The 13,754-nt window shown below is 48.5% G+C and overlaps 1 protein-coding gene across 1 annotated transcript in view; it reads right to left on the bottom strand.

Annotated features, from left to right (window-relative positions):
• ATXN10 (ataxin 10) overlaps positions 1–13,754 on the bottom strand; it is a 134,583-nt gene that overhangs the window by 79,959 nt on the left and 40,870 nt on the right. The window contains exon 6 of the mRNA XM_053919704.1: positions 12,513–12,593. Within this exon, the coding sequence (XP_053775679.1) occupies positions 12,513–12,593 (81 nt within the window). The remainder of the gene's footprint in view (positions 1–12,512; positions 12,594–13,754) is intronic.

Here is a 13,754-nt window from a genome sequence, read left to right as displayed (position 1 = left end):
GAAGTCACTTGCCCAGGGTCACGAGTCCTGTGCGGCTGCGTCAGGGTTCAATCTCTGGCCCCTGGGTCGGGAGCCTTGACCACTCATTTTACTGTCTTTCTTGGGAGGGTTGGCTTTTTGTTTGTTTCCTCATTTTCATTTACAAAAAAACATAAATTAGAAGTCCAACCTATGCCATTTTTTACACCAACATTAATATTATCGATAAATATTTTTATTCAACCACCTCTTTCCTTCTCTTAGAAGAAACAAGCCACACACGGGCAATCCGGCCAGCACAAGTCAAGCAGGGTGTTCCTCAGAATGACACTCTGATTTGGGATTAGATGTATAAATCTTTATTTATCTCTGTACCAGACGGGGTCTGGGTATCTAAAATACTCAGCCAGCGGGAGAAACACACTTACAGTAGGCGTGGAGCATTTCTTAGCGAAAGGAGAACAGGAACTACTTACTCCTTCAAGTGAAGAAATGTATTTTGATGGGAAAGATCTTCAGTCTGGAAAAACTACCCACGGGCCTTAACAATGTTCAAAACTCCTAAAACCTCAGGCTTCTTATAACAATTGCTGTTCCAAACTTTAACAAATAATCCCCTTAGTTGAGTACAAAAGAACAACGGACAGTACAGTGTGAGCATACCTGATTTTCCATCACCCACACAGAACCCTTAGAAATGAACAGGGCACTCCCAGGCTGCACAGCCAGACTCCCACTTGTCCCAAGCAGGCCGGCCTTCCAGGAGTGCTGGGCAGCTGGCCACCCCCTGAGTGTGACTCCAAAGGAACCCAAAGCTCTGCTCTAAAAATATTCCTCGTATTTTGGGATAATGTGGCCATCATTGCTGGTGTAAGAAGTCATGCTCCTTGGCTTTTGAAACTTTAGTACCTAAAAGATTACTACTGAAAATAGGTCATTTAAAGAAGAAAGCAATTTTATCAGACGAAGTCACAGGTACGCAGAGAGCAGTGCAGAGGGCTGAGGAACCAAACAGATGGGCAGTGACTGGGCAAAGGACCCAGCACGAGGCAGACCTTGAATGGGAGGCAGACCCTGAAGGGGCCCTGTGCAGGTCAGGTCGGGACAGAGCAGGAGGCGAGGGGCGGGGGTGACCAAGGTGACCAACAGCGACAGAAAGGCTCAGGGGCCCACAGGGGTGAAGAGAGACCTGGATGCAGGAGCTGAGGAAAGGTAAGGCAGGTTTTGCCTTCACTGCAAATTCCTGCAGAGGCGGCCCTTCCGTGGACTGCGCCCTGGCGCAGCGGGCGCACTCCATTCTCTAGAGCGTGGTTGTAAGACAGGAGGTCTGAGCAGAGGGCAAGTGAGTAACTTTACAGGACCAAAGGGAGAAGTCAGAAATGAATCTTTAAAATACAAAAATATAAACCAAGTTTAAATATCACCTGAGAATAAATTGCACTTCGTTAAATGATCTTACTTACATTAAGTCATCTGCCAATTAAAGCATTTTTAATGCCTCCCACTACCCGTGAGTGGGCCCATGCTCTGGGTAGCTACCCGGAAAATTTGAGGACACTTACCCATAAAGATACATGCACCGCTCTGTTCACCGAAGCATCATTCACAATAGCCAAGACATGGAAACCGCTTAAGTGTCCTTTAGCCGATGACTGGCTAGAGAAGATGCGGTGCACGCATATACCATGGAGTAGGGGCTGGCCAAAATCAAAGACACATTTCCCATTTTCACCAGTATCTTTATTGAACAACATATTCACTGTTTTGTTCCACTACCTTCTGCTACCTTTCAGGCAACTTCATAAATCCATCTTCCCCAAATTTTTCATCTTTTTGAGCAAAGAACTATTCCAGATGCCTTTTGTAGTCTTCCAGGGAATTGAAACTTTTCCATTAGAGAATTTTGTAAAGACCAAAATAAATGGAAATCCAAAGGTGCAATGTCTGGTGAATACAGCAGACCAATCAGAACGTCTCAGCCAGGCTGTAACAGTTTTTGCCTGGTCATCAAAGAAACATGTGGTCTTGCTAATCCTGGTGGAAGATGCTGTGTTTTCTATTGACTAATTCCAGATGCTTTTCATAGAGTGCCACTTTCAGCTGGTCTAATTGGGAGCAGTACTTGTTGGAATGAATTGTTTTGTTTCCCAGAAGAAGCTCGTAATAGAAGACTCCCTCCCAATCCCACCACACACACCGCATCACCTTCTTCGGATGCAGATAGGCCTTTGATGTCGGTGGTGGTGGTTCATTTCGCTTGCCCCACGATCTCTTCCCTTTCACATTATTGCAAAGTATCCACTTCTCATGGCCCATCGCAATTTGCTTTAAAAATGGAACGTTTTTGTTACACTTAAGCATGCAGAAATATAGTCAAGGTTTTTTTCACTTAACTTACGTAGAACCCAAACATCAAAGCGACTGACATAATAACCAAGCTGGTGCAAAAAATTGTCAATGCTTGATTTGGGTATTTTGGGTATGCCGGCCACCTCCCATGTGGTATAATGTTGCCTGTTCTCAATCAACGTCTCAATTTGATCGCTATCAACTTCAACTGGACTACCCAACCAAGGAGCACGGTCCGGCGAGGAATCTCCAGCATGAATCTTCACAAACCACGTTTTAACATTCGATCAATCACAGCACCTTCTCTTCATGCTACACAAATCTCTTTTTTGCATTTCAGTTGCATTTTTACCTTTCTCGAAATAATAAAGCATAATACGCCAAAAGTGTTGCTTATTTTCTTCCATCTTTAATATTAAAATGGCTACACAAAAATTCACCAATTTTGGTAAGCTTTTTTTTAAATGCAAGATGATATGACAGCTGTCACCATACAATCTAGCAGAATTGTTCTTCTGAAAGAAGTCGAAGACAACTAAGCGCTACTGGAGCCACCTCACAGAAAAAAGCGAACAGGCCTCTTGGCCAGCCCAGCACTCCGCAGCCCTAACCAATGAAGTGCCGCCACCTGCAACAACGGGGATGACCTTAGGAGAGTCACACTGAGTGAAATAAATCAGATGAAAAAGGACAAGACCCAGAGGATCTCTCTCCAATGTGGGATGTGAAACAACAACCAACCAACCAACCAACAAAAGACATAGATGCAGATAGCAGAGTGGTGGCTGTCGGAGGGGACAAAGGGGGTCGAATATATGGTGACAAGAGGAGACTAGACTTTGGATAGCGAGTACACGATGGAGTGTAACAGATGTCACATTCTAAACTCATACACCTGAAACTTCTATAATGTTCTCTACCAGTACTATCCAAATAAACTTATTTTAAAAATAATTACATTTTTAAAAGGGGTGGGTCCACAGTGTTTACCCTCACACACGGGCCCCTCCCCACCAGAGTCCTCACCGAGCTCTCCACTCCCTCGGCCTCCAGGCACGGTCAGACCACCACCCTCTTCTCAGAGTAGAGGAGTCACACGTGTGGCACACAACTCAAGCAGGAAGTGTTTTCCAAAATCGTTTATCTCACTTGTACATTACGTTTGCCATCCCTACTCTCCTTCAGGAAACGTGTGCATTGACATGTACTGGGTAGTCAGGAAAGTGGGATGTGACGCGGAATGTCTTACTTCTTCCAGTTGGGGGAGAGGGGTGCACCCAACACTTCCTGGAAGACAGCAGAACACGTAACGGGCACGGTTCGCTCACTGACTGGAGTCACGCAGGTGTGAGGGACGACAGCAGGGACGACCCAACAAAGAGGTCGGAGACTGGCTGTCTCAAATCACCGCACATCAGAGGGAGAGTCTTGCTCCCTCCACCCCGGAAAGCACCCCTCAGGCTGCCCCGGCTGCCCAGCTCCAGCCCCTCAGGCCAGAGTCAAGCTCCTGTGACCTTCTCTCCCAGCCGTGGCTGGCACTAACACTCTATTCCCCGCTCACTTCTGATTCAGTAGTTACATGCTCTGTCCTCAGAATCATGACACCTGTTTCATTTTTTAAATACAGCAATGTAGATGTGAAAAATTTTAGAAAAAGATCATATGGCAAAATCTCCATTTTATGCTTGAGATGATGCAGGCTGTAATTTTAAAAGCCATGCTTGTACCATCCTGAAAAGTGTTTTTACCAGAGGGTTGGAGTGAAAGGCAGAGGAGGAAGGGGACTGAGTGAGGTTTATGAGTATTCTAGGGCAAGAAACAATATTCCGTAATTCTGAAAGTAAGGTATCTAATTCAGATTCAGGCTGACATGTCCAACAATTTTCATTATTGACTGATTGGACTTAGAGAGAGAGAAAGAAAAAACACTGATTCACAGTTCCACTTATTTATGAATTCACTGCTTGGTTCCTGTATGTGTCCTGACTGGCGATCAAGCCGACAACCCTAACCCACTGAGCTTCGCGGACAGGGCCAACACGTCCAACAAATTCTGAATTCACATTTGTGCTCCTCCACATGAATAGTGTGTTGAACAGAGCGCCATAAAGGCCAGAAACGTAGTTACCTGGGACAACAGGCTAACCGAGATCCAGGCAGACAGACAGCTGTTGCTGAATTTCTCATTAGTTCCTTAGTAAATTCCAGATATAAGAAGCACATGTGTTGCAGGGGGAATGTCACCGATTTGGGCATCAAACTGAATTTATATACTACCTCAGCTACCCTTGTAGTGACCCAGGGCAAATACCACATCTCCAGTGAGGAAAATGGCAACAATAATACATATTTCATAGGGTCTTATTGAGGAGTAAGTAGGTGGCTATATGCTGCCTCGGGGAGAGGAAGTCAAGGTCATCAGGAAAATCGTAGCAGTAGTGGTCAACAGTGGTGGCAGTAACAGCGGTGGCAGTAACAATGGTGGCAGTAAGAGTGATGGCAGCGACAGCAGTGGCAGTAATAGGGGTGGTTGTAACAGCGGTGGCAGTAACAGAGGTGGTAATAAGAACAGTGGTGGCAGTGACAGCAGTGGCAGTGACAGTGGTGGCTGTAAGAGTGGTGGCACTAACAAGTGGTAGGAACAACAGCAGTGGCAGTAACCATTTGGTAGAAAGAACAGTGGTGGTGGTAACAGTGGTGGTAACATTACCATAGAGGTAGTTAACTAGTTATTAATAAAGGAAAGAGAGCAAAGGGAATTAGACATTGAGCTTAACAAACTGGGGAACGGGAGCCTGTTTGCTTCACCAGGAAGCTACAGCTTCACACTCCAGGGGATCACAGCATCTCTCCACCAAGGGGATCAATACACACCCCCCCTCTGGTACCACATTGTTGGGGGCACAGGGGGAGCAGAGGCTGTTCAGACTAACTAGGGGGTACGCCTATCAAAAGCCTGCAAAAGCTTGGGAAGTTCTTTGGTTATTTTGAAAGAGCACCTGGCCTGTTCTCAACTCAAGCCAGTATAATCCCAGGGGAACAAAGAAGTGCTGTCCCCCACCCCGAATGCACTTGCTCTGTTCATTCACGCACTCTCTCCCCTAGGAGCATGTGACCGTGTGGCTCTAGCAGCTACAGGGGCCACAGCCAGCTGCACAGGCTCCAAAGGACTCGGCTGTAATATGAAACAGGAGCTCTGGACACTGGCATTTGCCTTGGCCTTGCAGAGGACACGGCTGGACTTTTTCCATGGAAGGACAGACAGAGATGGAACACAGGCAACCCAGGAGTCTATTTCCACTCAAATAAAATTTGCCATCCCACAATCTCCCATGCTTTGGGTCCTTGGAATGCTTTCCTTGTGATCCCGTGGAAGGGCCTCAGCTCCACCGACAACAGCAGTAACAATACTGGTAGTGGTGACGATGGTAGTGGCTGCAACAGTGGCGGCAGTAATAGCAGGGAGGCAAAGCAGCAGAAACGTCACCCACATTTATTGAGTGATAATGACATGCCAGGCACTGAGTGCTTTATATATATTTCAGTTAGTCACCACAATAGCTTCCTGTGGTGGCTACTATTATTATCCCCATTTTACAGATGGACAGAGTTCCCAAAGGCTAGGAAACTTACCCAAAGTAACGGGCGGCACAACTGCCCCTGCCGCTTGCCCAGACTGCTCACTGCCGACCCCGAGAGCCGTGCCCCAAAGCAGTTGGCTCAACTGTCCGTGACCCAAATCGGCGGAAAACAGGGGCAGAAAAGCACATAAAGCCAGGCTCCCGTTTCTGCTGAGTCACACCACCCCATGAGCCGATTCCGACTCTGTATGCTGAATTTCCACACCGAGTTATCTGCCCCAAATGAGCCACCAGGGTGAAGGAGTCACCTGGACATGGAAAGGACCAGCTGGTACGATTTACACATCACCTTTCCTCCTCGCCCACCGCAGAGGGCAGGGACGGCGGTCTTGCTGTTCCCCGCTATGCCTCAGGGACCACCCGTGGGCGCTGAATGAGCACAGTGCTTGTTTTACGGACTGATCCTCGAATGGGAACCCCCATCCCAATCGGACATTCTAGTTCCGCAGGCTGGGACACAGCCTCATTCCTTGTGTGACTCCGACAGGTGTTCCCACTGGAGAAGTGCCGTGATGGCTCCCCGGGGGTCTCCAGTGAAGCCCCTCCGCCCCACACAAAACACAGCAACGTTCTGAGTGACTGGCTCCTCCGTTCCCACGGAGACGACACTTAGCACCAGTCTCGCCGCCCGGGAAAGGCGCTAATTCACTACAGAGCTCTGCTGAGAATGACTGGCCAGTGTACAATGTGACACAGAATCCATCCGCTACTGCCCGAGAGGTGTCCCCACAGAACCCGACAGCCTCCACTTCCCTGCTGAACTCCAAGTGCCTCCGTCAGGTTCCACGCCCGCCCCAGCATCAGCAGTAAACTCCTCTGGCCCTCAGGCCCTTCATCCAACTGCGCAGCTCGTCACTACAAAAGGCTCAAGGCCCCCAGGGACACCTTGACCCCAGGATGCTAACTCCCAGGCCACTCTGTGAGCAGTGAGGTAACCCCATGCACTGTGCACGGGTCACACCACCTGGCAGAGGGGACACTTCAGGTGGAACTTCAGCCCCATGGGGGTTGGGACTTCTAGCCGTGTGTGTCGTCCATAAACATCTGCCGGATAAACCCAAACACGCTTAGCTAACCCTGGCCTTCCTGCCAAGAGGGTCGCTCACGAGCATCTCTCATTCCATCCAGACTGGACTCCCCCACGTTCCCCCAAACACACCCGTGCCTGCCTGTCCTGTCTTCAGCTAGAAGGTACCCATGCTTCCCTTCACTGTGCCTGGCAAAGGCCCGCCCGCCCACAGGCTTGTCAAGTGCTGCCTGCCCCATGAGGTCTTTACTCACTCCCAAGGCCACAGGGGGCCCCCCTTCCCCTCCCTCCACATTCCTAAACCACTGTGTCTGCTCCTCTCCTAGGACATCACCAAATGTACCTTGTGTTCCAGCTCCCATCACCCCCACCCCCTGTGCCCCTCTCCCTACCACAGCCCTCTGGCAAAGTTCACAGAGAGGCTAGAGGGCCCTTGAGGGCAGGCGCTGTGTAAGCTGCGCCACTTACTTGGAGAACATGAGACAGCGCCCTGTTCAGAGCAGAGGGTCAGAATTACTGAAATGAAGCAAATCAAAGAGATGGTGCTGGAACTCGAACCACAGAGCGGTGAGTGTCTGCAGCCTTTGCCTTTCGCCTGTGCAAAGCACCCTGACTTTCTGCATTCGGGCCCCACTTCCTTTAATCCTAAGCGGTCAAATATGTCACAAAATTTGCTGGCATAATTAAATTGCTTCCATGTGTGAGTATGTGCAATTTGGAGGGCACGGGAAACAGAAGTACAAATCTCAAGCCAGAATATTTTTGGTTGCTGTTTCCTGAAAACAAAGTTTGCTGCAGCTGGAAATCTGGCTGAGGCCATATAACCACGTTTAATACGAACCACAGAGCCCCACCTCCAGTAAAACCTGTCTCCCAGTGAAGCCGAGGTTAGACCATCAGGCCTGCCTTCGGTCATTCATTGAGCTCACATCTGCTGACCGATCGTGACCTCTAAAACACCATGGCGGACACGCCATCCATACCAGAGAAATATGCCAACGCTCAGGAGAAAGAACCCACCCAACAAAAGAAGGGTTCTCTCTTCTCCTGAAAGTATTAAACTCTCATGTTCTCATACAGCGCACTGTCGAGTGCTTTAAGTTTTTACACGTAACACAAGCGCTGTCTTACCCTAGTGGCCTGCAGAGACGGCAGAGGGCAGTGGCTCTCAGGACAGGTGCCGGAGCCAGGCCACCTGAACTGAGCCCTGGACAAGGCGCTGAGCCTCTCGTCCTCAGTGTGCTTGTCTGCCGCACGGTGACATCAGTGCCAACCCTCTGAGGCTGACCTGTGGGCTGAGTTGAGACCTGTGCTGCTCCAACACTGACCGACTTTCCTCACGAGAGCTGTGTACCAGTTCGTCAGAGAGAAAGCTTTAAACGTGTCAAATGTAGAACAAGAACGAAGCTGGCTCTTCAGTGACATTTTCTTAGATCTGGGACACGGTCAGTTACATGCTGAATCTCTGACTTACACATATTCTCGCATAAGCATTTTGAAAAGAGCAAGGTCACCCTGACCAGTGTGGCTCAGTGGGTTGGACGTCATTCTGCAAAAGGCCACAGGTTTGATTCCCCATCGGGGCACATGCCTGGGCTGCAGGTTCAGTCTCCAGCCAGGGCGCGTACAAGAGGCAACGATCAATGTTTCTCTCATGCATCGGTGTTGCTCTCTCTCCCTTCCCCTATCTATAAAAATAAATAAATGAAATCTTTAAAAAAAAGAAGAAGAAAGAAAAGAGCAAGGTCTTATCCTAGAATACCACCTTAATATCTCACTAATATCGACTGGAAGGATTATAACTTCCTATTTGATGCCCCAGGAAGCAGTCTCTTCTCCTATCTCTGTCCTGGAAATAGCCCTTCTGTTGGCCTGGGGCATATCTCTGCTGCCCCCCCAAAAATTAGTGATTACAATTGTGTTTGGCTGGCAGTTACTCCAGAACAACAATAACTATCACCTATGTGACAAAACGAGGCAACTAAAAGCAGTATCCCCTTCTTGAGCAGTAGTGTCGGCAACCTTGGTGTTCTCAGCATTCCGCACACCACACAAACTCCCTGAATATAGTAAGTTCAGCTCAAAATAAAGAATGAAGCTCCACAGGAACAAATAATCTAGCAACAGCTTGCTACAGTCTGGTATTCCAGGGCTTGTCGAGAAATTAAAAAACTTTCAAACACCTCCAATATGTGCAATTTACAGGTAACCTACAACTCTCAAACTAGATAACAAACGTTAATACGGCTTAGTTGCTGTCTTACTTTTTTAGGTAACAAGTAACGCTAAGTAATGTTCTAATATTTTCTTGCTGGTCCACAGGCTCGTCTGCACACCCCACTCTGGAGACCAGTGCTCTAGTGGAGCAACTATAAAACGACAGTTGTCAACAAGCACCAGACAGACTCTGGGGAAGGAGGGAAGCAGCACAGCTCAGCAATGCTGCCTGTTATGTGAGCTGGAAGAGAGACCAGTCCCAGAAGTCTTCCCTCCATCACCTGCCCTGCTCTGCCCTCTGGCCTGCCCTCTGCCCTGGCAGCTCTTTACAGGGCCATTTCCAGGGTGTTGGAGGCCCACAAAGTTCCGTGTCATTATCTGACACATTTCTCCCCAGATCATAAAGGAAACAAGGAAGCAAAGCTCAGTGTGGCCAAGCCGATGGTTACAAGTAAGAAGCAGCGGCAGTCCTCAAGCTCTGCATTGCCACTGAGCAAGGACATGTCTTTGTTCACCAGGGCCCACAGTGAGCATCACCAGAAACCTGCTGAGCAGAGCCACGCCCACTGCTGCAAGAAAGCCACGCCCCCCAACCTAGCCAGCTGCTGTTGGAGTGTCACAGAGACGCCATCCAAAGACATGTTCCAGAGACACCATCCAAAGACATGTTCAGTGAGCGTTTGGTATGAGCTGACCATCCCTTCTATTCCAGGACTGATTCTGGTGGGTGTTAAGGACAGAGAAGTCACTAGATGCCATCTCTGTGCGGAAGAATATGCACACTAGCAGAAAAGCAGTAATTAATGATAAACCTGCAATGAGGATGCAAAGGATCTCGTCTGGGAAAGTCAGGAGAGCCAAGAGGAAGCAGGTGATGTCTGACAAGGGCCTATGGAGCGTGTGCATCTTCACAGAGGAGGGGCAGTGGTCCGGTCACTCCCGGGAGAGAAGACACACAAGTGAAAGCAGGAAAGGACAGGAGGGCCAGGAGGACTGCGAGCTGTGTGTGGGGCTGGCAGGGGAGGCAGGGCAGAGGAGGAAAGGAAGGATTACAGAGGGCCTCGTGACCGCACCTTGGAACCCAACTGCCTCCTGCAGCAGGCTGTGCGTGCCACTGAACGCGGAGGGCAGCTCCACGCCGGCAGTGCAGCAGATACCAGAGGAGGAGAGAAGAGCCAGAAGAAAGCAGCCACCCCCTCACACTCACCCATGTTCCCAGCGGCATCAGTCACGGCAGCTGAAAGGTGAAAGTAACCCAACTGTCCATCGATAACCGACTCGGTAGCAAAATGTGATATACATGCAGTGACATGTTACTCGGTCCAAAAGATGAAGGGGTTCCGACACCTGCTACAACACGGATGAACCTTGAGGACATCATGTCAGGGAAATAAAGCAGCCAGTCACAAACGGACAGATACTGTGGATCCCACTTACGTGGAACGTGGTCAAATTCAGAGACAGACAGTAGGACGGAGGCTGCCAAGGGTCAGGGGAAGGGGAGTTGTTCATGAGCACGGTTTCGGTGCTGCAAGACGAAAACGTGGGAAGTGGGTTCCCCGACAGCGCGGATGTACTTAATCCCTGAACTGCACCCTTGACAATGGTTAAGATGGTGAACTTTATGTCATGTGTCTTCTACAGTCCAGTCAGAGATGACCTCAGGATGACCCGGAGCTGTGCCGCAGAGAGGGAACACGCAGACCCTGAGCCAGGACCCCTGCAGGCTCACTGACTGTGTGACCTGAAAAGCGGAGGCGGCGGTGCTGAGGACGGTGTGCAGGCTTCCGATCCAGCAGGTGACAGTGCACCAATCTGCCGACTGAAGAAACCTTTCGTGAGCGAGACAATCCACTCACTGACTCAGGTTTCCACTCCAAAAGCGTTGTTTCGCACCTGCTCTGTGTCTGGCACGGCCTGGACACGTGAGCCCCAAGGACAGCGAGCCACCTAATGGCCGTGTCACCCCCCTAAGCAGGTCTGTGATGCAGTCCAATTTACAATAATTACGTGATGAGATGATGGCAATTCTCCTTGGGAAGAAAAAGAGAGGAGGAGGAGGTGACACTTGAGCAGAAAACTGATGTGCAGGGAGGCAGCGGCTACAACCATTGTACAAATAACAATGGAAAATGTATAGTCTGCCGTCCTCGTTCAGTGAGATAATGAGTCAGTTTAAAAACAGATCACTCAACAGAGCGTGGAAAACACAAACTTGAACCCCAAAACACCGTTATACTGTGTCCTCTGACATCGTGTGCTCCTTACTATGAAGCCATGGATAATTATAACACTGCTGATCATGTTACTTGTTTTAGGTCAAAAAACTACAAATAACTCTTTTTCAGGAATAAAAGTATACATAGGCGGTGGTGGCAGGAGGCATGGATCTATAAACATCGCACTTAAACCGACTCAAAAAGCTTGACTTTTCTTCTTCGTTGGAGATACTGAAAAAGAAAACGCACCACTGAGCGCGGCGCCAAAGGAGCGCACGAGGCTGACCCGTCAGAACCCCACACACAGGAGCAGCGTCAAAACCGCGGCAATTATAAAAACTGTGGCCGTGATCAAAAGATTACCATTGTTTAAAGTGTTTGATCGTTTTATCAGTTTTTGGTCATCAGACTTCTGAGTAAGTTTTATTTTCCTAAGACAACACACATTTCCAATAAGGTTCGGAAAAACACATCCTGTTGGAATGGAAAGAGAACTGTGAATCATTTTTTTCAAACCTCTGATTTTATAGGTCAAGAAACCTAAGGCAAACCCAGTGAAAGACCTGGCTACCGTCACATACGGAATATGTCTACCCAAGGCAGGGAGCCCCAGCCCACTGCTGCTCCTCCTGCTCCAGCAGCTCGGACGCAGGGGGCAGCCGGGCACCGATGGCCATGGGCTTGAGTGTCTGCTGGAAGCCACAGACCTGGTAGAGCAGACTCTGAACTACAACACCAGGGAGGTGAGCAATGGGCACTTTCCAAACACACAGCAGTAACACGGAGCTGCACGGACTCCCATCATAAAGTCACGGCACAAGCAGGACACTCTGTTTCTAGCGTTTTTAATACGTCTTCACTGAACAATGGCACCAACCTGGATTCTCAACCCCACGTTAATCACTGCCCGTTGTGGCTAAGCTGTAATGTTAACCAACCAATTTAAAACCATTACTGACACGGAAACATGTATTTAGAGATTTTGTGCCAACTGGGAAACCACACAGTTTTTCAGTCATGTGTACAGGACACTCTATATGGAATGCTAAATCCTCAAAACCACACTGGTTTGGGGGTTACCTTTCCTGATTGCTCATTTTGGCGTACATGGCTTTGACCAATTCCGGGCTTTTCAGAAAATGGTCTGTAATAATCAAGAACCTAAGAAAAAAGGAGAAAAAAGTTTGGTTACTAGAAACGCAGTAAAACAGACATGGCCTTACCTGCTCTACAGGCACATCTTACATGTGAAAGCACTCCTTTTCACTGAATTTTTGAATAGCTGTAATGTTAAAATGTTTTAGGAGGTTCATATACTATGTTTCTATTAGCAGCTAAAAGAAAATTAACACTCTCAAACTATTTTTCTCCAATTTCACTCCTGAAAAATTTACTGAAATGATCCAAACTTACTCAATTACAGAGAAGGGCCTGCTCTCATGCACACCCTAGGCCGAGAAGGGAAAACACCCCACTCCAGTTTAACAGCAGAATGAAGTTGAGCTGCAGGTACAGATATAAAGGGAAAACCAACTAAATTCTGTGGGTCAGAAGCTCGGCGCTAACATGAACCGGAGAGGCAGACACAGCCTACTTCTTAATTAAACACACGCCAGCAGCACAGTCGGGAGTGCGGGCCCGGGCACCCCGTCTGAGCTCTCCGGTCACCGAGCAAACACCCTCGCTGTCAGGCAGCGCAGTCATCCGCACCAGAGATCCGCTCCGGGAGCCCCCAGGCAAAGATTATGAGCACATTTCTTCAAAGTGCCACTGTGACAACTAAAAAGACTGAACAGTATTATTAATTAATTCTGAACCATATTTACCAGAGGGCATCTGAAGACTTAAGAACTAAAGAACACACTGTTTGCAACCGCGGCGAGAGTAATCAGAGTGAACGCCAGACAGCAGGTATCTTTACAATCACGGTTGATTTAATCACTTCCTAACAAACCGAGGTATTGCTTTCAGAATAGTAGGGTGAAGCAGATTAGCTTCCACAACGCACTACCCCCGCACGTGCACCACAGACTCTATTTCCTCCACAACCTTTCCAAGAGCTGACCAACACTTCAATTACAACATTTCTAGCAATGAGAGTTCATGTGGAAAGTTCTCAATACCTTTCACATCAGGTTAGGTACCTCATCAAACTGCGAGTACAGAAATTCACGCGCTCCGAGCCATGCACACAAAGCTGCGGCCCTAGAGCTACTTCACATAACCCATCTATTTGGAACTTAAAATATTTCCCCATGAGAACATGCATTCAAAAATACAATGTTCCAAGTCCCGTGCCAGAGGCTACGGCACAAACCACGT

The sequence above is a fragment of the Desmodus rotundus genome, chromosome 3 (genome assembly GCF_022682495.2).
Source record: "Desmodus rotundus isolate HL8 chromosome 3, HLdesRot8A.1, whole genome shotgun sequence".
NCBI lineage: Eukaryota > Metazoa > Chordata > Mammalia > Chiroptera > Phyllostomidae > Desmodus > Desmodus rotundus.
This window is presented reverse-complemented; position numbering and strand designations above follow the sequence as displayed.